This window comes from Barbus barbus (genome assembly GCF_936440315.1).
Source record: "Barbus barbus genome assembly, chromosome: 5".
NCBI lineage: Eukaryota > Metazoa > Chordata > Actinopteri > Cypriniformes > Cyprinidae > Barbus > Barbus barbus.
Window position 1 is genome coordinate 6,746,968 of NC_136733.1, and position 24,866 is coordinate 6,771,833.

Consider the following 24,866-nt stretch of genomic DNA (forward strand, 5'->3'; position numbering starts at 1 on the left):
ATTAGAACTATTACACGAATGTATGGCTGACAAATATGCATCAATTTAAGTTTATTAGTTTATGTAAAAAATTTGGACTTAAATGCCAGTAGTGATCCACGCCAACCATAACACATTTTCACATTCTATAGAGATTGTTCATGGAGAAGCAATACAAACACTTGTTTTCTAAACACTGTGGTGTTATGAAGCAGGCCAAACGTAGCAGAGATTGTGTTTTTTTTTTTTTTACATTTGTGTTATCAGGTGTCCAAAATCTTTCCGAAAAAGTAGACGTCCAATCCTGATCTTTGGGTCCAGCAGATTTTGAAACGCAGTGTAAGTTGATTAGAATGATTTCCTCCTCGCAGCACATTTTCCCTTTCATTGCGCTCTACAGTAGACGTGCTCCACTGCACATTGATTAACCTTCCGCCCAATGAAGAGAAGATTCAGAAGGACACTCACCGGCTCTCAATGCATTTCCATCAAGCTTTGTCATCTCATTCTAGAGGCGCACTGAATCATTTCTATGTGAACAAAGAAGTGCAATTCCCTCATCAGTAAATAAATATTTATGAAGCCTTTAAGTTGAAGAGCACAGGGGGAAAGTCTACCCCAGTGGCCGGCAGTGTTGGGAAGTAACTAGTTACATGTAACGGAATTACGTAATTTAATTACAAAATAAAAGTAATTGTAATCAGTTACAGTTACTGAGAAAAAATGTGTAATTAAATTAGTTACTCATGAAAATGTTAAGCATTACAAAGGGCGTTACATCTGATTTTTTTTCACACACACTCCCACATACAGATTGAATTGATTTCTTTCATAAATTGCAGTGAGTGCTCTAAAATATGATACACCAATGTTTCAAGAATTTATAACATGCTTATTTGATATTTGATTTGATTTTTTTTTTCCTATATGGGTTTATGTATATGCTTTATTTTTTAAGATTCATTTTTTTTAAAAGCATTGTTAGATTCCAGTGTTTCCTGTCATAGCTATACAAAGATTTGATTTCAAAAACAGCATCACGAGTACAATTCATGCCAACGACCCGTAATATAACTGCATATTTTGCAAAAACGCACGTTAAACACATTTAGCTAGTTAGATAGAAAAGGATCACTCAAATCAGAAAGAATGTGAAGGCTATGATGAATGCAGTGGACATGAGCGGGAAGTTATATTTCTCATGGAATTTATTTGTTCCTTCTGAATATTTTCAGCTGCCAGATGACATTTTTTTTACTCAGAATTGCATGATATAAACTCACAATTCTGAGAACATATCGGTCTTTTTTCCCCCTCAAAACTGGACTTTAACTCACAATTCTGACTTTATAAATCGCAATTGTGAGTTTATATCTCACAATTCTGAGAAAAAAGTCAGAATTGTGAGATAAAAAGTCGCAATAACCTTTTTTTTTATTATTCAGTGGCGGAAACGGGCTTCCATAGAATGGTGTTATTTCAAACATACTGAAATACTTTAGAAACGGAGCGGTGATTCTGATATCAGTGAGCGCGGAGTGATTATTAAATGCTTGGAGCACGGAGGGGAAATTGTTGACGCTCCACTCCGCTCACATACTCTGATCGGACACCTCCACACAAATGTGGCTTTTTGTTAATGACTGTCGCAGGATTTTACACAGCTCACTACCAGTTACAAAATACATTGTATCAGTCAGTCGCAGGCAATTCTGGTTGCATTGTTCATCAATTAATATCTTAAATTATCTTTTGACTATGTTCTGTCCCGCCATCTAGTGGTGAAACTTTATTTTGGCCCAATGCCAAACACCCCTGGTATACCCCTGTGGTATAACTCACATTTGGCCACTATCAGCACTCTCGCTGTTGTCGTTCTTGTACATCTGAATGCTGTTTTGCATTTTGATGAAAGCAAATGTGCGCAGGCATTATCTGATATTAGAGGTGACTTTGTTGAGAAGAATACTGGATTGGCAGGTACAGACCAACAGGTAATGGATGCTCTTAAAAGAAGCAAAGAGGAAAATTCCCTTATAATTTGCACTCATGTCCCTGCATCCTGAAAGATGCCATTATTATAATTTTTTTTATATATATAACATAAAAGCAGCTCTTTTCCATGCAATGACAGAAGAAAGGTACAAGAGTCATATGGACTATGTTAATGCTGGTTTGTTTCAGAAAGGAAAAAGAATGTGTAAAGATTCTTCAGAAAGTCTCCTTTTGTGTTCAGTGGAAAGAATTCCAGACATGAGGGTGAGTAAACAATTTTAGGTGAACTATCCCTTTAATATGCAGTGATCTTTGAGGCAATCACTTTTAATGTGGTTTTGCAATAATGTGTACGATAGAACATATGGCATTTAAGTGTGACACTCCATCTTTCTAAATAGGCTCATATTTCTTAAGAAAATGTACTAAAAGGATTTGCATGCTCTCATGTCGTGTGTTGATGTCATTTTCATCCATAAGCTTTGAATGAAATGCACCTTTGAGGAATACATAAACATCTGTAGCAATGACTCCATGCATTCAAGGCCTCTGTACTCCGTCATGGTTTTATATTGAAACATATTTGATTGCTAGAGGTGTGAAAAAATAAAGTAGTTTCTGAACTTCCAGCACACAAGCCACAATAAGGTTGACATTCATATTGCCAGATTAATATATTGTGTTGTATTATTTTATAGACTTTTCAGTTTAGTCGTGTTCATTGGTCAATGTGTATAATATGGATTCTTTAGCAAAACCCATTGCAGTTTCAGTGTCCTCCAACTTTACCTCCATACAGTACACTAATGTAAACCATTATATACTATATTGCGAATATCAATAACATGGTTGTTTATATCATCACATAGCTCTCTATATAAAACTGCATATTTAAGTACTGTACATCCAGCTGCATCTACACATGTACAGTAGCATCATATAGAGCAATGACACATTTAGCTATTATTATTATTATTAGTAGTAGTAGTAGTAGTAGTAGTAGTAGTAGTAGTAGTAGTCAGTGTTGGGGGTAACGCATTACAAGTAACGCAAGTTATGTAATCAGATTACTTTTTTCAAGTAACTAGTAAAGTAATGCATTACTTTTGTTTACAAGAAAATAGAAAATAGAAAAAAGTAACGCCAGTTACTTTGTTTTTCCATTTTTTGACTGGCAAGTAGTACGGTGGCCCAGTAGTGCACAACACAATGCAATTAAAAAAGCATACATAAACTCACAACACAACGCAATTAAAAAAGCAAACATAAACTCACAACACAATGCAATTAAAAAAGCAAACATAAACTCACAACACAATGCAATTAAAAAAGCATACATAAGCTCACAACACAACGCAATTAAAAAAGCATACATAAGCTCACAACACAACGCAATTAAAAAAGCATACATAAGCTCACAACACAACGTAATTAAAAAAGCATACATAAACTCACAACACAACGCAATTAAAAAAGCAAACAAACTCACAACACAACACAATTAAAAAAGCAAACATTAACTCACAACACAACGGAATTAAAAAAGCAAACATAAACTCACAACACAACGCAATTACAAAAGCAAACATAAACTCACAACACAACGGAAATGCTCCCGATCACTAGGGGGCAGTGTTGACAGTTAAACCCCGATATTTCCTCGAGACGCCACAAGAAATTCTCAATGTAAGTGATTGACCTTAATGTGTGTATGTGTGTAATGTGTGTACAGCACACTATTCAGAACTGAGAATCAGTGCAGTTCCTCCTGTACAGAGCTGCATTGAAATGGAGCAGAGCTGGCACAAACCTAGAACAATGTTAAATGATAAGAGAATTATCAAATTCTTTAATAAATGACAATTAATAAACTTTGATTAATAATATTAACATGCACCGTTGGTATGCCTAGAGAGTCAAGCCAGTTCCTGTCAGTGGGACGGTGGTCCTGTTTGCAAGAGAGTGGTTAAGGTATGAGTAGACTGTCTAATATTGTTACATCATATTTTCATATCTTGCTATATTCATAATGTATAACATGCCTATATGATTAGCCCTAGCAGAAAAAGACAAGCACAATCATATTGAATATGGCTCCATTCATAATGTATGCAACATGTAATGACAGTGGTGGAAGATTTTTATTTTTTTAATGGTCAATTTACACTATACCTCTGTTTTTCATCTCAGGAGAACACTTTACAGTGGTGTCACCAGCGATCTGCGTGACCTATCAGTCCTCCAAGTTGCAGAAGTGTTAAAAAAAAACCGTATTAAAGTATTTGCATTTACATTATATTTAATTTACATTTTATATTCTAGTCTGTAAAAATAAAACCAAATTAATCCTTCCCAAGTGTTTTGTGTAAGGCTAGATCTCTCTGTGGAAGACCGACAAAGGTGGACCATGAAGAGGAGGAACTCATCGAAGGGCTGCAGAGACAGACACTGTCAAAATAAATTTGTAATTAGTATGATACATGCATGTAATGTGTGCATCAAAAAATAAAATATATATACAGGTGCTGGTCATAAAATTAGAATATCATGAAAAAGTTTATTTATTTCAGTAATACAATTCAAAAAGTGAAACTTGTAAATTCAGTATCTCAGAAAATTAGAATATAAATTAAGACCAATGCAAAAAAATATATTTTTAGAAATGTTGGCCAACTGAAAAGTATGAACATGAAAAGTATGAGCATGTACAGCACTCAATATTTAGTTGGGGCTCCTTTGGCCTGGATTACTGCAGCAATGCGGCGTGGCATGGAGTCGATCAGTCTGTGGCACTGCTCAGGTGTTATGAGAGCCCATGTTGCTCTGATAGTGGCCTTCAGCTCTTCTGAATTGTTGGGTCTGGTGTATTGCATCTTCCTCTTCACAATACCCCATAGGTTTTCTATGGGGTTAAGGTCAGGCGAGTTTGCTGGCCAATCAAGAACAGGGATACCATAGTCCTTAAACCAGGTACTGGTAGCTTTGGCAGTGTGTGCAGGTGCCAAGTCCTGTTGGAAAATGAAATCTGCATCTCCATAAAGTTGGTCAGCAGCAGGAAGCATGAAGTGCTCTAAAACTTCCTGGTAGACGGTTGCGTTGACCTTGGACCTCAGAAAACACAATGGACCAACACCAGCAGATGACATGGCACCCCAAACCATCAATGACTGTGGAAACTTTACACTGGACCTCAAGCAATGTGGATTATGTGCCTCTCCTCTCTTCCTCCAGACTTTGGGTCCTTGATTTCCAAAGGAAATGCAAAATTTACTTTCATCAGAGAACATAACTTTGGACCACTCGGCAGCAGTCCAGTCAAGATGCTTCTGACGCTGTTTCTTGTTCAAGAATGGCTTGACACAAGGAATGCGACAGCTGAAACCCATGTCTTGCATACGTCTGTGCGTGGTGGTTCTTGAAGCACTGACTCCAGCTGCAGTCCACTCTTTGTGAATCTCCCACACATTTTTGAATGGGTTTTGTTTCACAGTCCTCTCCAGGGTGCGGTTATCCTTATTGCTTGTACACTTTTTTCTACCACATCTTGTCCTTCCCTTCGCCCCTCTATTAATATGCTTGGACACAGAGCTCTGTGAACAGCCAGCCTCTTTAGCAATGACCTTTTGTGTCTTGCCCTCCTTGTGCAAGGTGTCAATGGTCGTCTTTTGGACAACTGTCAAGTCAGCAGTCTTCCCCATGATTGTGTAGCCTACAGAACTAGACTGAGAGACCATTTAAAGGCTTTTGCAGGTGTTTTGAGTTAATTAGCTGATTAGAGTGTGGCACCAGGGGTCTTCAATATTGAACATTTTCACAATATTCTAATTTTCTGAGATACTGAATTTGAGACTTTCATTAGTTGTCAGTTATAATCGTCAAAATTAAAGGAAATAAACATTTGAAATAAATCAGTCTGTGTGTAATGAATGAATCTAATATACAAGTTTCACTTTTTGAATGGTATTACTGAAATAAATAAACTTTTTCATGATATTCTCATTTTATGACCAGCACCTGTATATAACATTTTCTTTCTCTGTCACAATATAATATCAATATTTACCATTGCATTGTTTGTTACTCCAACTTCACTCCTCGTTGTAGCTGTCCTTGCTCTGGTCACACGTACCATGCTGTAGGATGCAGGTTCAATAACTCTCCAAAAGGCCATTAAATGGTTCTACATCTCAAATCTAGATTGGATGAGACATGTTTTCAGAAAATACACACCACACAATGTAATAACAATGCCAGTTAGTTTGCCTACACTGAACCTGAAGGTTACTTTCAAAATTGACATGCAATTACTCTTATGAAAAAAAAAAAGATTTTAGCTGGGATTTTAGCTTATTCTCCCTCGTGTCATTCCAAACCATTATGAATTTCTTCTGTGGGGATTTTTTTTTTAATCTAAATAGCTGACTTACACGAACATTATTTAGAACATTTCTGTATGCCAATGAAGCAAATGAAGTTTATTGTCACAAAATGTATCTATTTAATATTGCCCAGCTTTTAATATAAAGTTTGATATAGTATGTCCAGCTGTAAGCAATGTATACCGTAAAAGCAGATCTCAATTGCTTTCATTGTTCCCATTGTTGCAAAATCAAACAATATTATTGACCAGCTCTAATCTACTAAATGTGGCTATAAGACATGAAGCAGTTAAGATATGATATACATTAACATCATTATCTTCTCTAAACTTTAAAACAAAGTAAAGGTGAGTATATGATGACAGCTTTATTTTTATTTTTGGGTGAATCATCTATTAGGTTCTATCAGGTTAACTCATTAACACGTGTTGCCCAGACCCACAGAAGAGCTTTTTAAACAAACAGGCAACCACAGCGACAAAGAAATTCACAATAGGCCTACACTGTGATCGGTAATATAGTAAAGTATATGAGGGTTTAGATCTTACCTGGTGTTTAACCGCATGCTGTCGTCATTCTTCAAGTATCAGAAGTGATGTTAAAATCTACTAACATTACTCTGAATCCACTTACTGCGAGTTTCTTCATCCAGGGGAGAAGTGTGACAAACCTTTGAGAAGCCTCACAAAACATGGAACTCTTCATTAAACAATTATATTACTGTGCTATACTTAATTTGTTATATTATAGCAATAAAATGTATAAATATTATTTTATATTAATCATTCATTGACAAAAGAGCATCGGAGCCTTCTATGCGCACTGAGATTTCACCGGAAGTACGTAGGCTGCTGCCGTGCATAGAGTCCATTGCCCGTTTCTGCAGACCAACTGCCCCCTAGTGGTCGGGAGCATTTCCGTTGTGTTGTGGATAAATGTCGTTGTGTTGTGAGTTTATGTATGCTTTTTTAATTGCGTTGTGTTGTGAGTTTATGTATGCTTTTTTAATTGCGTTGTGTTGTGAGTTTATGTTTGCTTTTTTAATTGCGTTGTGTTGTGCACTACTGGGCCACCGTAGGCAAGTCTCCTGTCCCCATGTTGGGAGAAATCGGAAGTACAGAGGCTTTATGTGAGCTGTGAACATGATGTTACTGTAGTTCTAGACTAAATGTGAATGTGCATTAATTCGTCTCACTCACAAAAAAAAAAAAGATTTAGTATTCATCAAAATTAATTAAACAGTGAAATGCAAACTCAGAATATGATGCAAACCTGAAATAATTAAATATGTTAAATAACACAAATGTATCTAACCCCATTTTTATTAACCAATGTCTTTGCTGTTGACCTTTGATGATCCAGTTCAACCATACTAATAAGCAAAAATAACTTTAGATAAACTAACCATTGTGCTTCATTGTTTTTTTATTGCTGAAGAGTGTTGAACCTTCTTCTATCTATCTATCTATCTATCCATCCATCCATCCATCCATCCATCCATCCATCCATCCATCCATCCATCCATCCATCCATCCATCCATCCATCTATCTATCTATCTATCTATCTATCTATCTACCTACCTATCTATCTATCTATCTATCTATCTATCTATCTATCTATCTACACTGTAAAAAGTGTTGCTGACTTAACTTAAAAAAATTGAGGAAACCCGTTGCCTTAAAATTATAAAAGTATTTTATTATTAAAGTAAATAATAAAAATAAAAAAAGTTAAGTGACAATTGACAATTCACTTAACTTATACTTTTTTTATTATTAATTAATTAATTAATTACTGCAACGGGTTTCCTCAGTTTTTTTTTTTTTCAAGTTAAGTCAACTTATCAATTTTTAAAGTGATAAGAAGCCTATTTATGAAATATTGTGTGTCATCAAGCACCACGCAGACTCAACCGGAGTAAAACAAGCAAAGTTTCACAAAAGTAAAATATTTTAATTGTGTTTGGGGCAAATATATGCACTCCTTGAATGCCAGATTTGGGAGCTGTAGCTAACTGCTCTAATCACTGTATATATAAAAAAAAGTTTCATCTCAAAATAATAGTCAACTAAAATATTCCAGTTGTCCCTTAAATTAACATTGAGTATCTTAAATTTTCAAGTTGACTAAACTAAAAATGTTAAGTCAGTAGGGTAACAAATTATTTTAAGTTGAAGCAACTTTTTGAAACTTTTTTTTTTACAGTGCATCTATGTCTGTCTGTCTGTCTCTCTATCTATCATCTATCTATCTATAATCTTCCATCTATCTACAGTATATCAAATCTCAAATGCATGATCGTTTATTGTCACAAAATGTATCTATTTAATATTGCCCAGCTTTTAATATAAAGTTTGATATAGTATGTCCAGCTGTAAGCAATGTATACCGTAAAAGCAGATCTCAATTGCTTTCATTGTTCCCATTGTTGCAAAATCAAACAATATTATTGACCAGCTCTAATCTACTAAATGTGGCTATAAGACATGAAGCAGTTAAGATATGATATACATTAACATCATTATCTTCTCTAAACTTTAAAACAAAGTATTGTCAAAAGTGCTATGTGACTTACCACATTTGACTGCTGTAAGTGGAATGACCCTGAGGCACAGCTGTCAAAACTCAGCATTACATTCCGAGTTCCCAGTTAAGGCATTTTCCAATTGTATAAACTCAAGATAGCTAAACCAAACACATTGTTAGGTGCCTCCTTATGTCTCAGGTCTGAAATAGCTTTGTTCTGAAAGTCCAGCTGTCACACACTCTGACAGAATACAACATTAACTGTGGTTATATTTAGCCTAGAATTGATCCTCAGATTAAACAATGCACAGGTAAACGTATGCTTGCGATTATTAAGTAAAGTCTACATTTAAAGTGAAGAGTGACTTATTTGGTAGTAGGTACAAACAATGAATGCAAAATTAGCTTACAATAACATTGAATTAATGACATTTAAATAGGTGAAAATATTCCCATTTTTCAGAAATACAGGTATTGCAGTTTCAGTGTCCTCCAACTTTACCTCCGTACACTCATGTAAACGTATTGAGAGTGCTTGGATGGTTTGTTGTTAATACAAGCATTGCTCATGAATGAGTTGTTCGGTCTGGGCTGAGTAGGGCTTTGATAGGAGTCTCTCTGTCACTATCAGTGGCAGCTGGGAACAATAGCTCATTGTTGACGCCACTGCTGCCCAGGTCTATTTTGGATTTCTTCCTTTTATAGTGTGTTATAGGACCTGCTTGTCAGGCCGATCTCTCCTCCCTGGGGTCAAATGATATAAAAGCTTTAACAGACAATCTGCCCTGAGCAGCTCCCTCCCATCCATTCTGCTCTTTCTGACTTCCCTGCTTATCCAGGAGGCTCTTCACTTCATCACCATGGCTCCCAAGAAAGTCGAGTCCAAGAAGCCAGAACCCAAGAAGCCAGAACCCAAGAAGCCGGAACCCAAGAAAGAGGCCGTTTCAGCCCCAGCAGCCCCCAAACAAGCTCCGCCACCCGAACCAGAAGCCCCCAAAGAACCTGCGTTCGATCCGAAGGCCATCACGCTGGAGTACACCGCCGATCAGATTGAAGAGTTCAAAGAGGCATTTCAACTGTTCGACCGCACACTGAAAGGAGAAATGAAGATTACGTACGCCCAGTGTGGGGACGTAATGCGAGCTCTGGGCCAAAACCCGACCAACGCCGATGTGCTGAAGGTCCTGGGGAAACCCAGACCGGAGGAAATGAACTCCACGCTGGTGGACTTTGAGACCTTCTTGCCAATGCTGCAACATATCTCCCGCTCAAAGGATCAGGGCAACTTTGAGGATTTTGTTGAAGGACTGAGAGTTTTTGACAAGGAGGGCAACGGGACCATCATGGGGGCCGAGCTACGGCACGTTCTGGCCACGCTGGGCGAGAGGATGACAGAGGATGAGGTGGATCGACTGATGGCTGGACAAGAGGACGCCAACGGCTGCATCAATTATTCTTCATTTGTCAAACATATTCTTTGTGGTTGAACTGGATTTATAGGCACTAACTCAGTCGATGCTTTGGGTAAATAAGAAAACTGCTTAGAATGTCCCCCCTGAAATCTATTGTTCACATTGTTTTATTTAAAACAGTTGTTTGAATAATAGCAGATTTAAAATTGAATAGTGTTTAACATTGCATTGCCATTCTATATTTTCAATTCCTTTTCACCTTCAAGATCCTTTTTTTTTTCTAAACACTCTGATGTATGTGCATATGTTTTGTAAATTTCATCCAATGTCATATGTGTTCAGTCATAAAAACCTGCAAACAATAATATAAAATAAATAAATAGACTGTCATGGGCTTCATTTATTTTTTTATGAAAAAGGTACAATATTGCTTTACACTGTACTTGTTGTTCTGTTGTTGTTCAGAGTTTTTTCATCCAAAAAGAAGAAAAAAATGTCATACTTTTTCATCACCCTCGTGTTATTCCAAACCCAAATGACTTCAAAAGGAGATATTTGCAAGCTGTTCGTTTTTACATCCAATTGGAGTTGGATGCTGTCAAGCTAAAAAAAATAAAAAATTAACAACTTATGCTATATTTCAAGCCCTCTGAAGCCATACAATAGCTCTGTGTGAAGAACAGATGGAAATTGAATTTGTTGCTCATTGTAAATCAAGCCTTCTGTTGTAATTCTGATTCGTGTTCACATATATTCACGACATGCCACACTAGGTTTGATATCAATGGCATTCGGTTACAAGACACACAAACACCAACAGTATTTGATGTAACCGTCATGCCGCAATACCGTGTTTAAAAGTACAGTATTACAGTAGTAAAAGTGACTTAGTTAATTATGGATGAACTATTGCTTAAAGCTTCAATTTTAATGCAATCCATCGGTTGCATGATAATGAGGTAACACTACATTTGTTTCCTCATCACAGCACTGCCCCAAACCACTACACGTCTGGTCTTGATGTATCGAATGTCTGTAATTGGAGAAAAAAAGGTGCTCTAAGAATGTTCAATTACTGTAATAATCACATGTACCCTCAAAAGTATTTTGTATTAAAACGAGTCTCTGTGCTATTAGTACAATGACACATTCTTAATGAAGTTTTGATTCACTTCCATAATGAATCACATTTAGCTCTGAGATGGAAGCAGTCTTGCTGAACAAAACTCATGTAACACTTTTGAATCTGTGACCTTTCCCTATGCAGCCTGCAGAGTCTGGGCTGCTTTTGAAGACACCTTGGGATTTCACTTTGATGAGGTATGGAGCTTCTCTCTATACGAAGGCCAGGCATGGGGACTGTGTCCGTGCATCAATGGGAATGTTGGCTATATAATCTCGGCTCAGGAGAGGCAGGTCTTCCAGCAGTGTACTTAGGAAATGCAGCTATCTATGGGTCGTAGGGAGGGTGGTGTAGAGAGAGAGCACTTGAAAGAGTGGCCAAGAGCACAGAAGAGGGACAGGGGTGATCTTTAAACACATCCTCCTGTCATCAGGCTGACAGCTGCCCCGGGTCTCCCGTCTGTGATCCCTGGTGTCAGGCTCACACTTGGCCTCTATGGAAGCACATAAACATGAATTTCACACCTCCGGATGCAAGCGGTGACGGTGCGAGAGACTTCCGCGCTTCACCGGTGCCACTCGACAGGACACGACAGGACTGCTCTGTGTTGTTCTGATTGGGTTTGTGAAGTGGTGCTTATTTATATGCATCAAATTAAAAGATGTCGGATGGGATGCAGATTAGCAGATAACTGGATGTGCTGGTTATGAAAATGTAATAGTGGTACAGGAACGTGGAAAATTCCATCTTCACTTACCCACATGTTGTGACTTTCCATATGAACCCCCCCAGCCACACACACATAAATTAATAATTTGTTTATTGATTTAAGTATAAAGCTGTTAGAATCACTTACTGTATATCAATATCTCCAAACTGGTATTCGGCCTTATTGCTTCTCTGGAGTTTCACTGCATGGGACTCATTGTCAGAGATGGCACAAATACATCAAAATGTATTTAAAATAAAAATACAAAATACTGTGTGGAAAAATGTATTTAAATACAAATACTAAATACTGTGTGGGAAAATGTACTTAAATACAAATACAGTATTTTGTATTTTGAAAATACAAAACATACATTTGAAATTGGCCATCCAGTGAAATAACACTATTAAGGCCTGTTTACATCAAGAACGATAATTATAAAGGTACACATATTAGTGTATTCTAAGTATACAATGCAGTTGTGTCATCTTCTATCTTCTATTCTTCTATTCTATGTTATCTTCTATTCACTTAAATTTAGGATGTACTCACACTAGGGGATCGGTGCTTGAGCATGATTGACCCCCAAAGTCCAGTTCATTTCACAAGTGTGACTGTTCTGTACCGTGTCCAGTGTGGTTAATTTAACCATGCCCTGGCCTGCTTGAAGAGGTGGCTCGGGTGCGGTACGTATGTATGCGGTACATATGTAGTGTGACCGCTAACCGTGCTGGAGCATGGAACAGTTAAAGGTGGGGTATGTAATTTTTCAAAAACTCTTTAGAAAACTGAGTCAGGGCCGAGTACCAAAACAAACTTGTAGCCAATCAGCAGTAAGGGGCGTGTCTACTCATGATATGAAGGATAGAGCGTTCAGTGAACAGCCGAGCGACAGAAAGATAGAGATGGCGGATAAAAAACAAACGGGGAAAACGTCTGCGGAATGATAAGGCAAGAAGTGGGACCCCTGTAAATATCGGATCAGCTTTCCAGCCCTGGAGACAACTCAAGGAGCGGAAGGCCTGCGATCGGACGCAGAGGTTGCTTTGGTTCTTCTCGATAGGTGAGTAACACCGTGTCTACACCTGACGCGTGTTTGTTTTGATGATTTCAAATATCAACATTGGCTTCCAGAAATCGCTTACCCCACCTTTAATTAACTATTTTTGTATGCGCTATTGTTATCATTATGACAGCAAAAATCTTTATAACTACTTGGATATCACACTTTTCAATTAATTTATTTTCGAGTACATTTAGATTTACAATGGGTCTGCTTCTCATCTTATTGATGAATAGGTATTGTAGTTTGCGTGTAAATCTGCAAATTCCTCCATTATCCTAAGCTGCCTCTGTAATAATCCTGTGATATCTGTCTGTTAGCGAAAGGACAATCGCACTTGGGCTTTAGTACAAGGCAGCTGTGCCTAGTGTGAGTATGCCCTTAGAAGTCGTGGCCTAATGGTTAGAGAGTCGGACTCGTAATCGAAAGGTTGCGGGTTCGAGTCCCCGGCCGGCAGGGATTGTACGTGGGGGGAGTGAATGTACAGCGCTCTCTCCACCCTCAATACCACGACTGAGGTGCCCTTGAGCAAGGCACCGAACCCCCAATTGCTCCCCGGGCGCTGCAGCATGGCTGCCCACTGCTCCGGGTGTGTGTTCACGGTGTGTGTGTGTGTGTGTGTGCATTTGTTCACTACTCACTGCTGTGTGTGTGCACTTGGATGGGTTAAACGCAGAGCACCAATTTCGAGTATGGGTCACCATACTTGACAATACGTCACGAAAAAAAAAAAAAAGTATATAGTTATCTTATAGTTATCTTTGTCTTGGGGTACACACACATAAATCTGCTTATTACTCATTTATCCATGTTTATTTATTGCTCTGACGTGACAATAGCCCCTGCCCACTAGAAGCTCCACAGATATACAGTATTTGCATACCATGATGATATATAAACGATATAGAAAAAGTTCAATCGATTTACACTTTATATCATCGCCGACATTTATATTGTCATATCGCCATAGCAAGCAGTAATGATTAAAGTTTAATGAACACATTTGACTAGCTAGTTGATAAATCCAAAATCTGACCAAAAAAACACCCCCAACAAGACAGACTAGTGCTAATGCTATGTTCCCCTGGCTAGTTTTTTTTTTTTTTTACCTGCTGAGAGAGGTATGCTTTTTTCCCCACAAAAGCAAGATCACCTTGTTTTAATGTTAAAGTCATGCACATAGTAGTGCAATAACCATTTCAAGCATTTTGTATGGTTTATACACAACAAAACAGCATGTATTTGACTGAAAATCCAGAATCATCAACAAGCTAACGGTAAAGATAGCACTGTGAATGATGATATAGTTGTCAACAAATGCAATGCTACATTTTATTCAAAATTAAATATCTTAAATATCTACGATTTTGACTTTAATAAGATTGTCCCAGGAAAAGCATGAACATGGCATGTTTGAGCTAGTTGATACAGGAAACCAGCAGTCTAATAAAGAGGTTGATTAGCCAAAAATATTTTATGTATTTTGAAAATACAAAAATACTAAGATTAAATGTATTTAAATACAAAATACATAAATTAATGAAGTTAAATGAGAATATATATATAATGTATATTATATTGTCTAGTGTGCATTCATAATAAGTTAGCTCTCCAAGTCAAATTTGTCTTGCACTGGATGATTGCTCTACAGTAGCAAGGATGAAGTGTGGCATTTCTCAATAGAGCTTTATTGCCTCAAAGATATAAGGAACAGCAGCTGTTTCCATGGGAACTTTCAGCAAATAAGATAACTTTATTTGCTGTGTATGATTGCACATGAATTGACCTTCGCAATTGTTAAGTTCTCTTAGTGGACAGAATTTCCAAGCTTGACAGCTCTGAACTTATTTTTTATTAATATTTATTTGAAATTTTGCAATAATAATAATAGTGCTGTCAAATGATTAATCTCATCCAAGATAAGTTTTTGTTTACATAATATATGTATGTTGTCATGGTTCCGTGGATAAACACACAGAGAAGAAGAAGTTTCAACGTAAACTGTCTTTAATAAATCCACACAAGGAAAAGCACAAGGCAGACAGGCAGGAACCACACACGTAGTGGACATGGACGTAGTGTAGACTGGACATTAAACTGAGAACTGAACAACTAATAAAGGGTAACTAATGACGATAATTAATAACACACACCTGAACCAAATGACACAATTAACAGGAGACAGATACTAGGTCACACAGATCACATGGGGAATGAAAAACACAACAAAAACGTCCTGGGGTGTGACATGTGTACTGTTTATATTTATTATGTATATATATATATATAAATAAACACACATACAGTAAATAAATTTCTAAATATTTACATGTATTTACATTATATATATATATATATATATATATATATTTGTATTCTTATATTGTATATTATATATCGTTGTGAACAACTGACAACTTTTAAACAACTTTTAAACAACTGACAGTTCTTTGTTTGGTACCACTGTCCTGACAGCGCTGCTGGTGAGGAAATAGAGTTGCTGACGAAATGTCACGGTCAGTGAGACATTTCATAGACAGGACATGTAGAGATGATAAATCTTTCATCATTAACATTACTGTTCTCATAAAAACGTTATAGTTCACCCAAAAATGAAAAATAAATAAATAATTGCTGAAAATCTCCTCACTCCCAGGCCATCCAAGATGTAGATGAGATTGTTTCTTTATCAGATTTGGAAAAATGGGAGAACTATATTGTAAATGCAGTTAACGTGTCTAGGCTTGTGAACAAAACCCAATAACATAAATGTTTAAACAAGAAGAAACAAACCAGTGCAAGGCAGAACACACAAGGAGAATCCACAGGGGTGGAATAAGGAGGGTGACGAGGGAGAACAGGTGGAGCAAATGAACTAACAAGGAGGCCAAGATGTGAAACAGATGAGCACATGATCCACAGAAACAAAACAAAAGCCATGTGCAGAATCACATGCCAACATGACAGGAGTCAGGCCTTGTGCCCTCACAAAACAAGACATAAGAACACATGGCAAGTGAACAACACAAGCCTTGTGCTCTAACACAAAGACAAACCAACCAGGAGGGACAGATTCTGTTTCCAGTAATCATGGAATAAACTCCTTGTCATTTGCATTTAGTTTCATTATGTTCACTCCATCTAAAGTTGTAAAATGGAAGTTAATTTAATGGTACCTGATATATATATATATATATATATATATATATATATATATATATTGATTGAAATAGTGAATTTGTGGTTCCAAGCATGCTTTGCATACAGTAGTAATATATTTAAAATAGCCACACTTTATTTCATACTATATTTAGTTCAAATATATTAACATGTTTATGGCCATAACGCTCAAGACTTACTTATATAAAAGTGATAATTAAACTTTATTTGGAGTACTACTTGTGCACAATGCACATTTCATAATATTAAGCCTAAAATGTGTTTTAATGTCACTATTGGTGAGGACTGTATTATCTTTGAATAATATTGGTCTTTAAATGCAATATATTTAAAATTTACCCGAAGTATACTTGGAATAGTTCTACTTTAGCACAATCACATATACATCAGTATAGTTGGACTTCAGCAATACTTCCCCACAATTAAATTACATTATGCACAAAATTAGTTGTTCCAATTTAGCATATTTTACCAGAAGTATAATTCCATTTTTGTTTTCTATTAAGTACATAAATATGTAAATGTATTTCAAATGCATTTATTCAAAATACATCATTCTAAAATGTATGCTTCTGATACAGAGTTTGACTGAGTGGCAGACAGGGAAATATCACTATTAATTCAATTAAGTTCATTGGACAAAATAATAAAAATAAATCCATGTAATATTGTATTGATAACAGTTTAGAATAGGGAACACATTCACTATTAGCTAAGAGTTTTCCCTGAACAAAAAAGGTAGTTGTTAAGTTTAGATATGGGGTTTTTAAGGTATTTGAAATATGGTTATGCAGAATGAGGCATTAATATGTGCTTTATAAGTACTAATAAACAGACAAAGTACTTGTACGCTTATTAGCATGCTAATAGGCAACTAATTATTAGTGAGAAGTGGTCCTTAAAGTAAAGTGTTCTTGGAAAATCAGCTTAAGTATCATGAAAATAATATCATTATGCAAAAATATAAACATAAATACATAATAATACAATGTTTTTTTCATGTAAAATGTATTTTCCTATTTTATTCATGTACTTATTTTATTTATTAATATTTTTACATGGTTTTTAGCTATTGTAGTCAAATGAACTAGTGCAAAATGACGATGTGAAGAAAGTGTTCCCCTGTGAGATGAAGTCACTTTTATCCTTTAGGTCACACTTTATTTTAAGGTCCAATTCTCGCCATTAACAAACAATTAACTATGACTTTTTGGCTCATTAAACTCCAAATTAAAGTTAGTAAGGTAGTTGTTAAGTTTAGTTATTGGTAGGATTAGAGATTAATAATTGTCATGCTATTAAGCAGCCACTGTAGTTTATAGTAAGAATTGGTCCCTCTACTAAAGTGTTATCACACTATATAATTTGCTGCATGGACAGCTGAACACAGCAAAAACAGATTGTGAAGAAACATACTGTATATGCTGTTCAGCGTGCACAAACACAAATATGCCTCACTAACCCCTCTGCCTGTGATATTCTCCACATATACAAAAAAAAAATGCTTTTACAGACCTTTCAATGCAGTACATGTAAGTGCTTTTACACATGAATCAATTGCATGAAATAAAGTTTTACTCACCTAAACATTTAGTCAGAATGCCTTCTGTGGTTTTATCATAACTATTATTATTTTCCTGCTGTGGTGATTGTCATGACAACAGCAAAGTGCTTAAGCGATCTAAAACAGTTAAGATTGTTTCTCTCTCATACACACAGTCTATTCTGCTTTGTTGTGTGGTGCATATGTTTCATCCAGAAATAAATGATAAATTGTAAGGTTCAAAATTAGATTGCAGTAACATGTTTTCCTTAATGTTAAGAAATGCCTCTCAGCAGCAAAGAGCAAAAGACAAAACAGAGATAATGGTCTGAAACCATTTTACCAAGTCTTTAATTGGCCCCGAGGCACACAGAGCATGTTATGAAAGGTGCTCAATACACATTTACACTCCTGGAAAATGAAAGAGAGAAAGCACCTGAGGCACAGGCACAGACGCCAACTAATTCAAAGGTATTAGTAAAATAAATTGCTATTAATTTAGAGTAAAAAGGGGGAAAACAATCCTGCTAATCCAAACCAGAGTTCATGGGATGCAAGTGCATTAATTAGCCTGTGAAACTTATTAAAAAAAATGTTTTTAGTTCTGAATATGAGAAAAAATTCCATCTTTATGCGCATAAAGAATGGAATGAGAAAGGTTGCAATGAATAATTTAATTTTATATAATTGTTTAATGAGACATTATAATGCATAGTAATAATAACTGAGTGAATGGTTTATTAATCACCATTTTAGACTTATGAATTATCAAACAGTTGTTCATACACAATCGATTTTCCTAGGAAGTTAAAAGACCAACATTAATTGTCAATATGTATTTATTTATGGTGTATTCTTCTAAATAGGTCCATCAAGCAATTAAAAATTGTAATCTAAATAATTGTATGATGTGTCAATTAATAAATCAAGTTAACCATAAATTCTTGGAGAAATTACCCCAAAAAAGATCATTAAAAGTCATTATTTTGTTAGATGGTCACAAGACAAGCATTAGAATAAAAAAAGTAGCTTTAGAAAAGACTATTTGGTAACCTTTTATATGAACACTTCTCACTATTAACTAGTTTCTTATTAGCGTGCCTATTAATAACATATTGGCTGTTTATTGGTACTTATAACGCACATATGCATTACTTAACTACCTTACTAACTGCTAATAAAAAAATAAATAAAAGTGTATTGATGCAAACGGCATATTTAATGGTTTGTTAAAAGCAGTAATTGGACCTTAAAATAAAGTGTGACTGACTATGTTGATTCATCATGGCAAAACTAATGATAATAAATTATTTATTTATTCATTTATCTATTTAATGAAATCAATTTCAAACTGAAACTGGCAAGTCCCCGTCTTAATGTCATACAGCCATTGGGTTTCTTCAAACAGCTGAGCCATTCAGAAACAAAGCAAGTAGTGACTGACTTTATGAATGATTCAGTGAATCATCGACTCAGAACAGTGGATTCCTACAGTAACGAATCACTGCAGTGTTATGGTCAGAGATGCTCATCAGTTCTGCTTTGATTGGAACTTGTGAAACTGAGAAGACCACACTGACAACGGCAGACAAAAGGAAGCATTCCTATGTATTAGAATGCGTTTAAACATGGATAAATCTGGAGCGCTTTCCCTGATGTCTACAGCATCAGGCCTGAGACACACTGAAGGGTGATACTTATAAATCTGCACCGGAAGATGGAAGATGTGCTTGTGTTTATGTGAGTCACAATATCTATGCGGTTGAGTATGCTATTTTAAGATATCATAACGCTGTATATTATATCAGTAGCTCTAATTAATCAGTGTTATATACTGTATCTTACCAAATAAATAAATAAATAATTCCGCTGTGCAGCACCTTGAAACTTTCTGAAACTTGAAGATCTGTTGACCTTCAATTGCATTTGAAGAAAGGCCACGAGGAAAAGTCGAATAAGGTAAAAAGAACGTTTTTGTGACTGAACATTGCATTATGAATTAAATCTGAGGTTTTATATGAAATACTTGACTCTATCAGCAACTTATTCATTTATTTTTTGCCAGCAGACACCCTGGAGAAATTCCAATCAGCACAGCAAGGTCAGATCTTGATAGTCTCTCTGTTACCAGCCTAAAAAAAACCTTGACTAACCTGTTAATATTTGAGCACAAACACAATAAATCGCACACCAAATAAACCGATTAGTTTAAGAAGCCTTTGAAATATAGGCATATTACAGGAACACAAGTCAGAACTAATTTAAATCATAAAGAAAAACAGTTTAAGTAAAAGCTTGAATAGTATAAAATCTAAATTATTCAACGCCAAATAATAGTCAAATAATTTGAGACTGGGATCTTTCTAATGTAATGATGAATGTAATTAGGGCCCAATACCCAATACAATACAAAATAGTCGGTCACACATGTATTGTTAAAAAACAAACAAACAAAAAGACTAGTCAGTTTCAACTAGTTTTTTGGTATTGTGCATCACCATGATGATGTGTTGTATAGGTGAGTATGTCACTGTACACTTTCTGTGTATTAGTATATTTATCAACTGTGATTACTTTGAATGAATTATTTGTCTCTTTACCAGTAGGGTGGGAGGGTGGAGGGGGGCTGATAAAATGTTTTAAAGTACAATTTCCACAGTGTTGATTTAAAACTGGTTCCACAGGATGCATTTTGAGTGTTTAAGCCTTTGAATTATATATAAATTAGGATAATTACTAAAATATGTAATAGGGCAAAAAAAATAAAAATATATTATTATATCTATTTATCATTCACGGTTTAAAACACATGCATTTGAATTTGTATTTTCTACTCCGCAACAGTGTTCAAGAAATGAAATGAAATAAATAAAAGAATAAAATGAGAAATCTGTTTAAAGTCAGGCACTGCTCTCAAACCGTAAACAACGATGAACCAGATCAATTATTTATCATCCCTACCGAGTCTAAAATCAACATCAGCATGATTGAGGAAATAGATCTTTTATCAAATAAGCACCAGTTCATCACCTTACGCTTCCAGGCTTGTGTTCTTCTGCAGATGAAGGGGAGCTCAATGTTCTTCTTGGGAGAAGAGCGGGTCAGGGGTCGCCCTTCCACTTATGTTTGCATGTAACGCTGAATAAATTGGCCCGGCAAAGAGAAGAGCAGGTCAGTGTTTTTTTGTTTGTTTTGTTTTGTTTTGACAGCAGGTTTCAGACCAGACTTGTTTTAAATCTGGCCTTGGTGTCACAGTGAGCGAGAGGCTAGTGTTTGGACAGCTAAATTAATTTCATATGAGAGGAATATTAAAGAAAAAGCACTATTTTACTGCAGGTGTTAACTATTTGACATATGGAGCTGGTTGTGGTACAAACATCAGGTCTGGGGGAAATTGAGATTTGGGAATCTCTCTCTTTCAGTCGATTAGTGTGAATTTTAATTAAAGTTTTGGTAACACTTTTATTTTAGGGTCTTTTAAGTTGTTGCTTATTAGCATGCATATTACTAGAATATTAGCCATTCATTAGTAGTAATTAAGCACATATTAATGCCTCATTCTACATGACCTTATTCTACATCCCTAATCCTACCCAATCCCTAAATTTAACAACTACCTTACTAACTATTAATAAGCAGCAAATTAGAAGTTTACTGAGGGAAAAGTTGTAGTTAATAGTGAAACTAAATTGGGTTTTAAATAGGAATGACTAAAAGAGTAATTTACTGGATTACAGTTCAAAATAAATTTAATATGGTACGCAATTTGAGAACAATTTGGAAAAAAATACTAATAGTAAATTTAAAAAATAATTAACCATTTAATTAAATGTGAAATCTGGAAGTAGAGAAACTGAAAACATATACCAGTACTATTTGCATTATTTACAAACATATTTTTTTTACTGTGTGTTACATTCCCCCCAAATTATTTAGGCTGCATGTGGTGTACAACATTAAATATTGATTAATCTGTGGCTGAGCCTAATACAGTAACACATAATGCTAATTCAGAATCAAATACTTTATTATATATTAAATAAATATAGACAAGGACATAGAAGACCATACAATAAAATGATGACACATTCCTCAGTACAGTCTGGTTTATTTTATTGCTAAATGCTGTTTACACACAGATACTACCTCAACCCCTAATAAGCATCTGGCTTGCTACTGTTGGCAGAATGAATATAGCTGTAGGACTAATAAAGCTGAAATCAAATAAAGCTTTCTGCAAATGTGCAAACCCACTTGGAGGGACCATTTGTAATTTCCATAATGATGCTACAGCAGCAAAGGCATTCACCAAGAGGATACATATAAAACTCCATGTGTGAAGATGTCTTCTCCTATCAGAAAATACTACTAGAACTTACACTGGCAGTCGAAAGTTTGGAAAAGGTTTGGATATTTATTTTTTTTATTTTTTTAAAGAAGTCACCAAGGCTGCATTTGTGCATTTATGTCACATGATCCACCATAAATCATTCTAATCTGCTGATTTGCTGCTCGAGAAAAAAAATCTGATTATTATCAATCTTGAAAACAGATGTGTTTATTTATTTGTTTGTTGTGGGAACCATGATACACTACCATTGAAACATTTGGGATAAATAAGATTACAAATTCATTAAATAAACAAATACATACAAAAACAAACAAATAAATAAATACAAAAAAAGAAAGAAACGAATATTTTTTTTTAACTTATTATTATTCAAAGAATCATAAATTAATGAATACATACATACAAATTTAGGATTTTAGCAAGAGACTAAATGTGAAATTGCAAGGAAATGGTCATGTTGTTCTTGATTATAAAAAAAAGACACATGTTGGAGGATAAGACTGGTGAGAATATGATTATGAGTGATAACAGACATGATTTGTACTCAAAGTGTTAATTATTCTGTACTATACATATTTTTAGAGAATCAGTGCATACATTTACAGTTGCAGTTTTATTCAAATTCATAGTCAGCATCTCTTGCACTGTGTGAGGTGTAGATAATATGGATGGGTTCAATGGCTGAATTCATCAATTTAAACAAACAGACACACGCTGATAATTTACTTGTGTTAGAAATTATCATATCCCAGCAGCGCATCACAGCAATCAATTTCAATTTAATACAGTTTTATATATCGCGTATACGCAGCATTGCACACGCTCAACCCCTCCAAACTGCCTCTCGGCTCCAGAGTTGTTTAGAAAAGGCAATTTTCAGCTTAAAGTCTTGACAAGCTCTTTGAGGCATGACGTCTCAGCCCTGCCATCAATCAACACCTGTTCAACTGCAGGCCAACAGAGCCAGACACACTTATTTCTTTGCCCTGTGAAAAATGTCAGCTCTTATGTCATGCTTTTTTTCTTCTCTTGATGCTGTTTAGATCAGATCATAGTGGAGATCATATAAGACTCAAACAAGATCTTTCAGGAAATCACCTTTTTTGACAGATTTGATATGACTTGATTTGAGTGATATATATATTCTGAAATTTAATTCTACTAAATATTTATAAAAACAATAAATCCTAAAAGAACAGAAATATCTGACAAGATAATGATTTCATTATTATTATTTTTTTCTGACATAATGGATATGATGGAGGCATGATGGAGAGGAAACATGTCTGATGGTCATCCTAGTGAAAACATTATTGATTTATGCGTTAATTAATTAATGTAGTTAATAATTTATTGTCCTGGCAGATACACTGGTCTATAATTTTATCCTCTGAAAATAAGCAATGAATATAATTTTTAAATAACATTGCATAAACCTCAAATGTTTGATTACAGTTTACAGCACATATTTTCTGGTGCAAAAATGGATGCCAATTTGCCTGAGGAATGAACCATTGCAATAACTGACTTTTAAAAATACAAGTTCTCAAAGGACATCGAACAGCACATTAAATCGAAAACTTACACCACCCTGCATCATATTTGCTGAGTGAAATCCAAAATGTGTTTCTTATTGATTCCGGGCTGCTGATTCCAAAATAAATAAACAAATAAATAAATATATAAATAAATAATGTCAGTTGTACTCAAACATGTCACACTTTCTCCAAAAATAGATAACCCTTTAGAATATGGAACATATATTCACTATTAAGTGGTTGTTTATTATCAAGTTATTACTAGCATATTGACTATAAGGCTATTTTAGTACTTATAAGACATCTGCATGACCATATTTTAGATCCCTTAACCCTACCCCATACCTAAACATCTACCTTACTAACTATTAACAAGCTGCAAATTAGTTGACTGACTGAAATCTCTTGGTAAATAATGCATATGTGTTGCTTAATCTAGTGTTACCACAAAATATGATATGCATTTTGTAGCATTTTTGCTTGCGAGGTCTAGTAATTATCAGAAAAACTGCCACAAACAGATGATTCATGTCTTACTCTGAGCCAGACTACAATGATTTGTTCAATTCTCAGCCCATTTTAACACGTCTGAATGATTCTGAAGACGTTATTTTATGCCTAATCCTGATTTCAAGGTTACAATTACTGCCAGTGACAGAAACAATGCAAATATGAGCCTTATGTTTTCTGCTACCTGTTGGTGTTTTATTACATCCAAACAGCCAGAGAAAATTACAAGTTTGTGGAAAAAAAACTTAATTTATTTTTGAAGTTCTTAGACATTAAATTAAGTATGTCCACTCCTTTGCTTGTAAGTTAAATAGTACAATTTAAATACTTATTATTTGGAACTTTTGATATTTGTTCTACATATATGGTTCTTATTAGGTCCTTTCACTCATTAGTTAGACATTTACTCTTCCATAAGAGTAGTTAGAGAATTAACCCTGCTGATAAAACCCTGATGAGTTATGATATGATGATGGAAACAGGAAAAACAATGCAACAAAACCTAGTGCAATGGTTTTTTGGGCCCTCTGTCCGGTCCTTTTGATCCATGTTGGGAA

The 24,866-nt window shown here is 35.3% G+C and overlaps 1 protein-coding gene across 1 annotated transcript; it reads left to right on the forward strand.

Moving 5' to 3' along the window:
- Positions 1 to 9,673: 9,673 nt before the first annotated feature.
- On the forward strand, positions 9,674 to 10,675 carry LOC306869657 (myosin light chain 3-like). The gene has a single exon (XM_079416507.1). It carries the CDS (start codon positions 9,741 to 9,743, stop codon positions 10,365 to 10,367), a length of 627 nt encoding a protein of 208 aa, XP_079272633.1. The 5' UTR covers positions 9,674 to 9,740; the 3' UTR covers positions 10,368 to 10,675.
- The last annotated feature ends 14,191 nt before the right edge of the window (positions 10,676 to 24,866 follow it).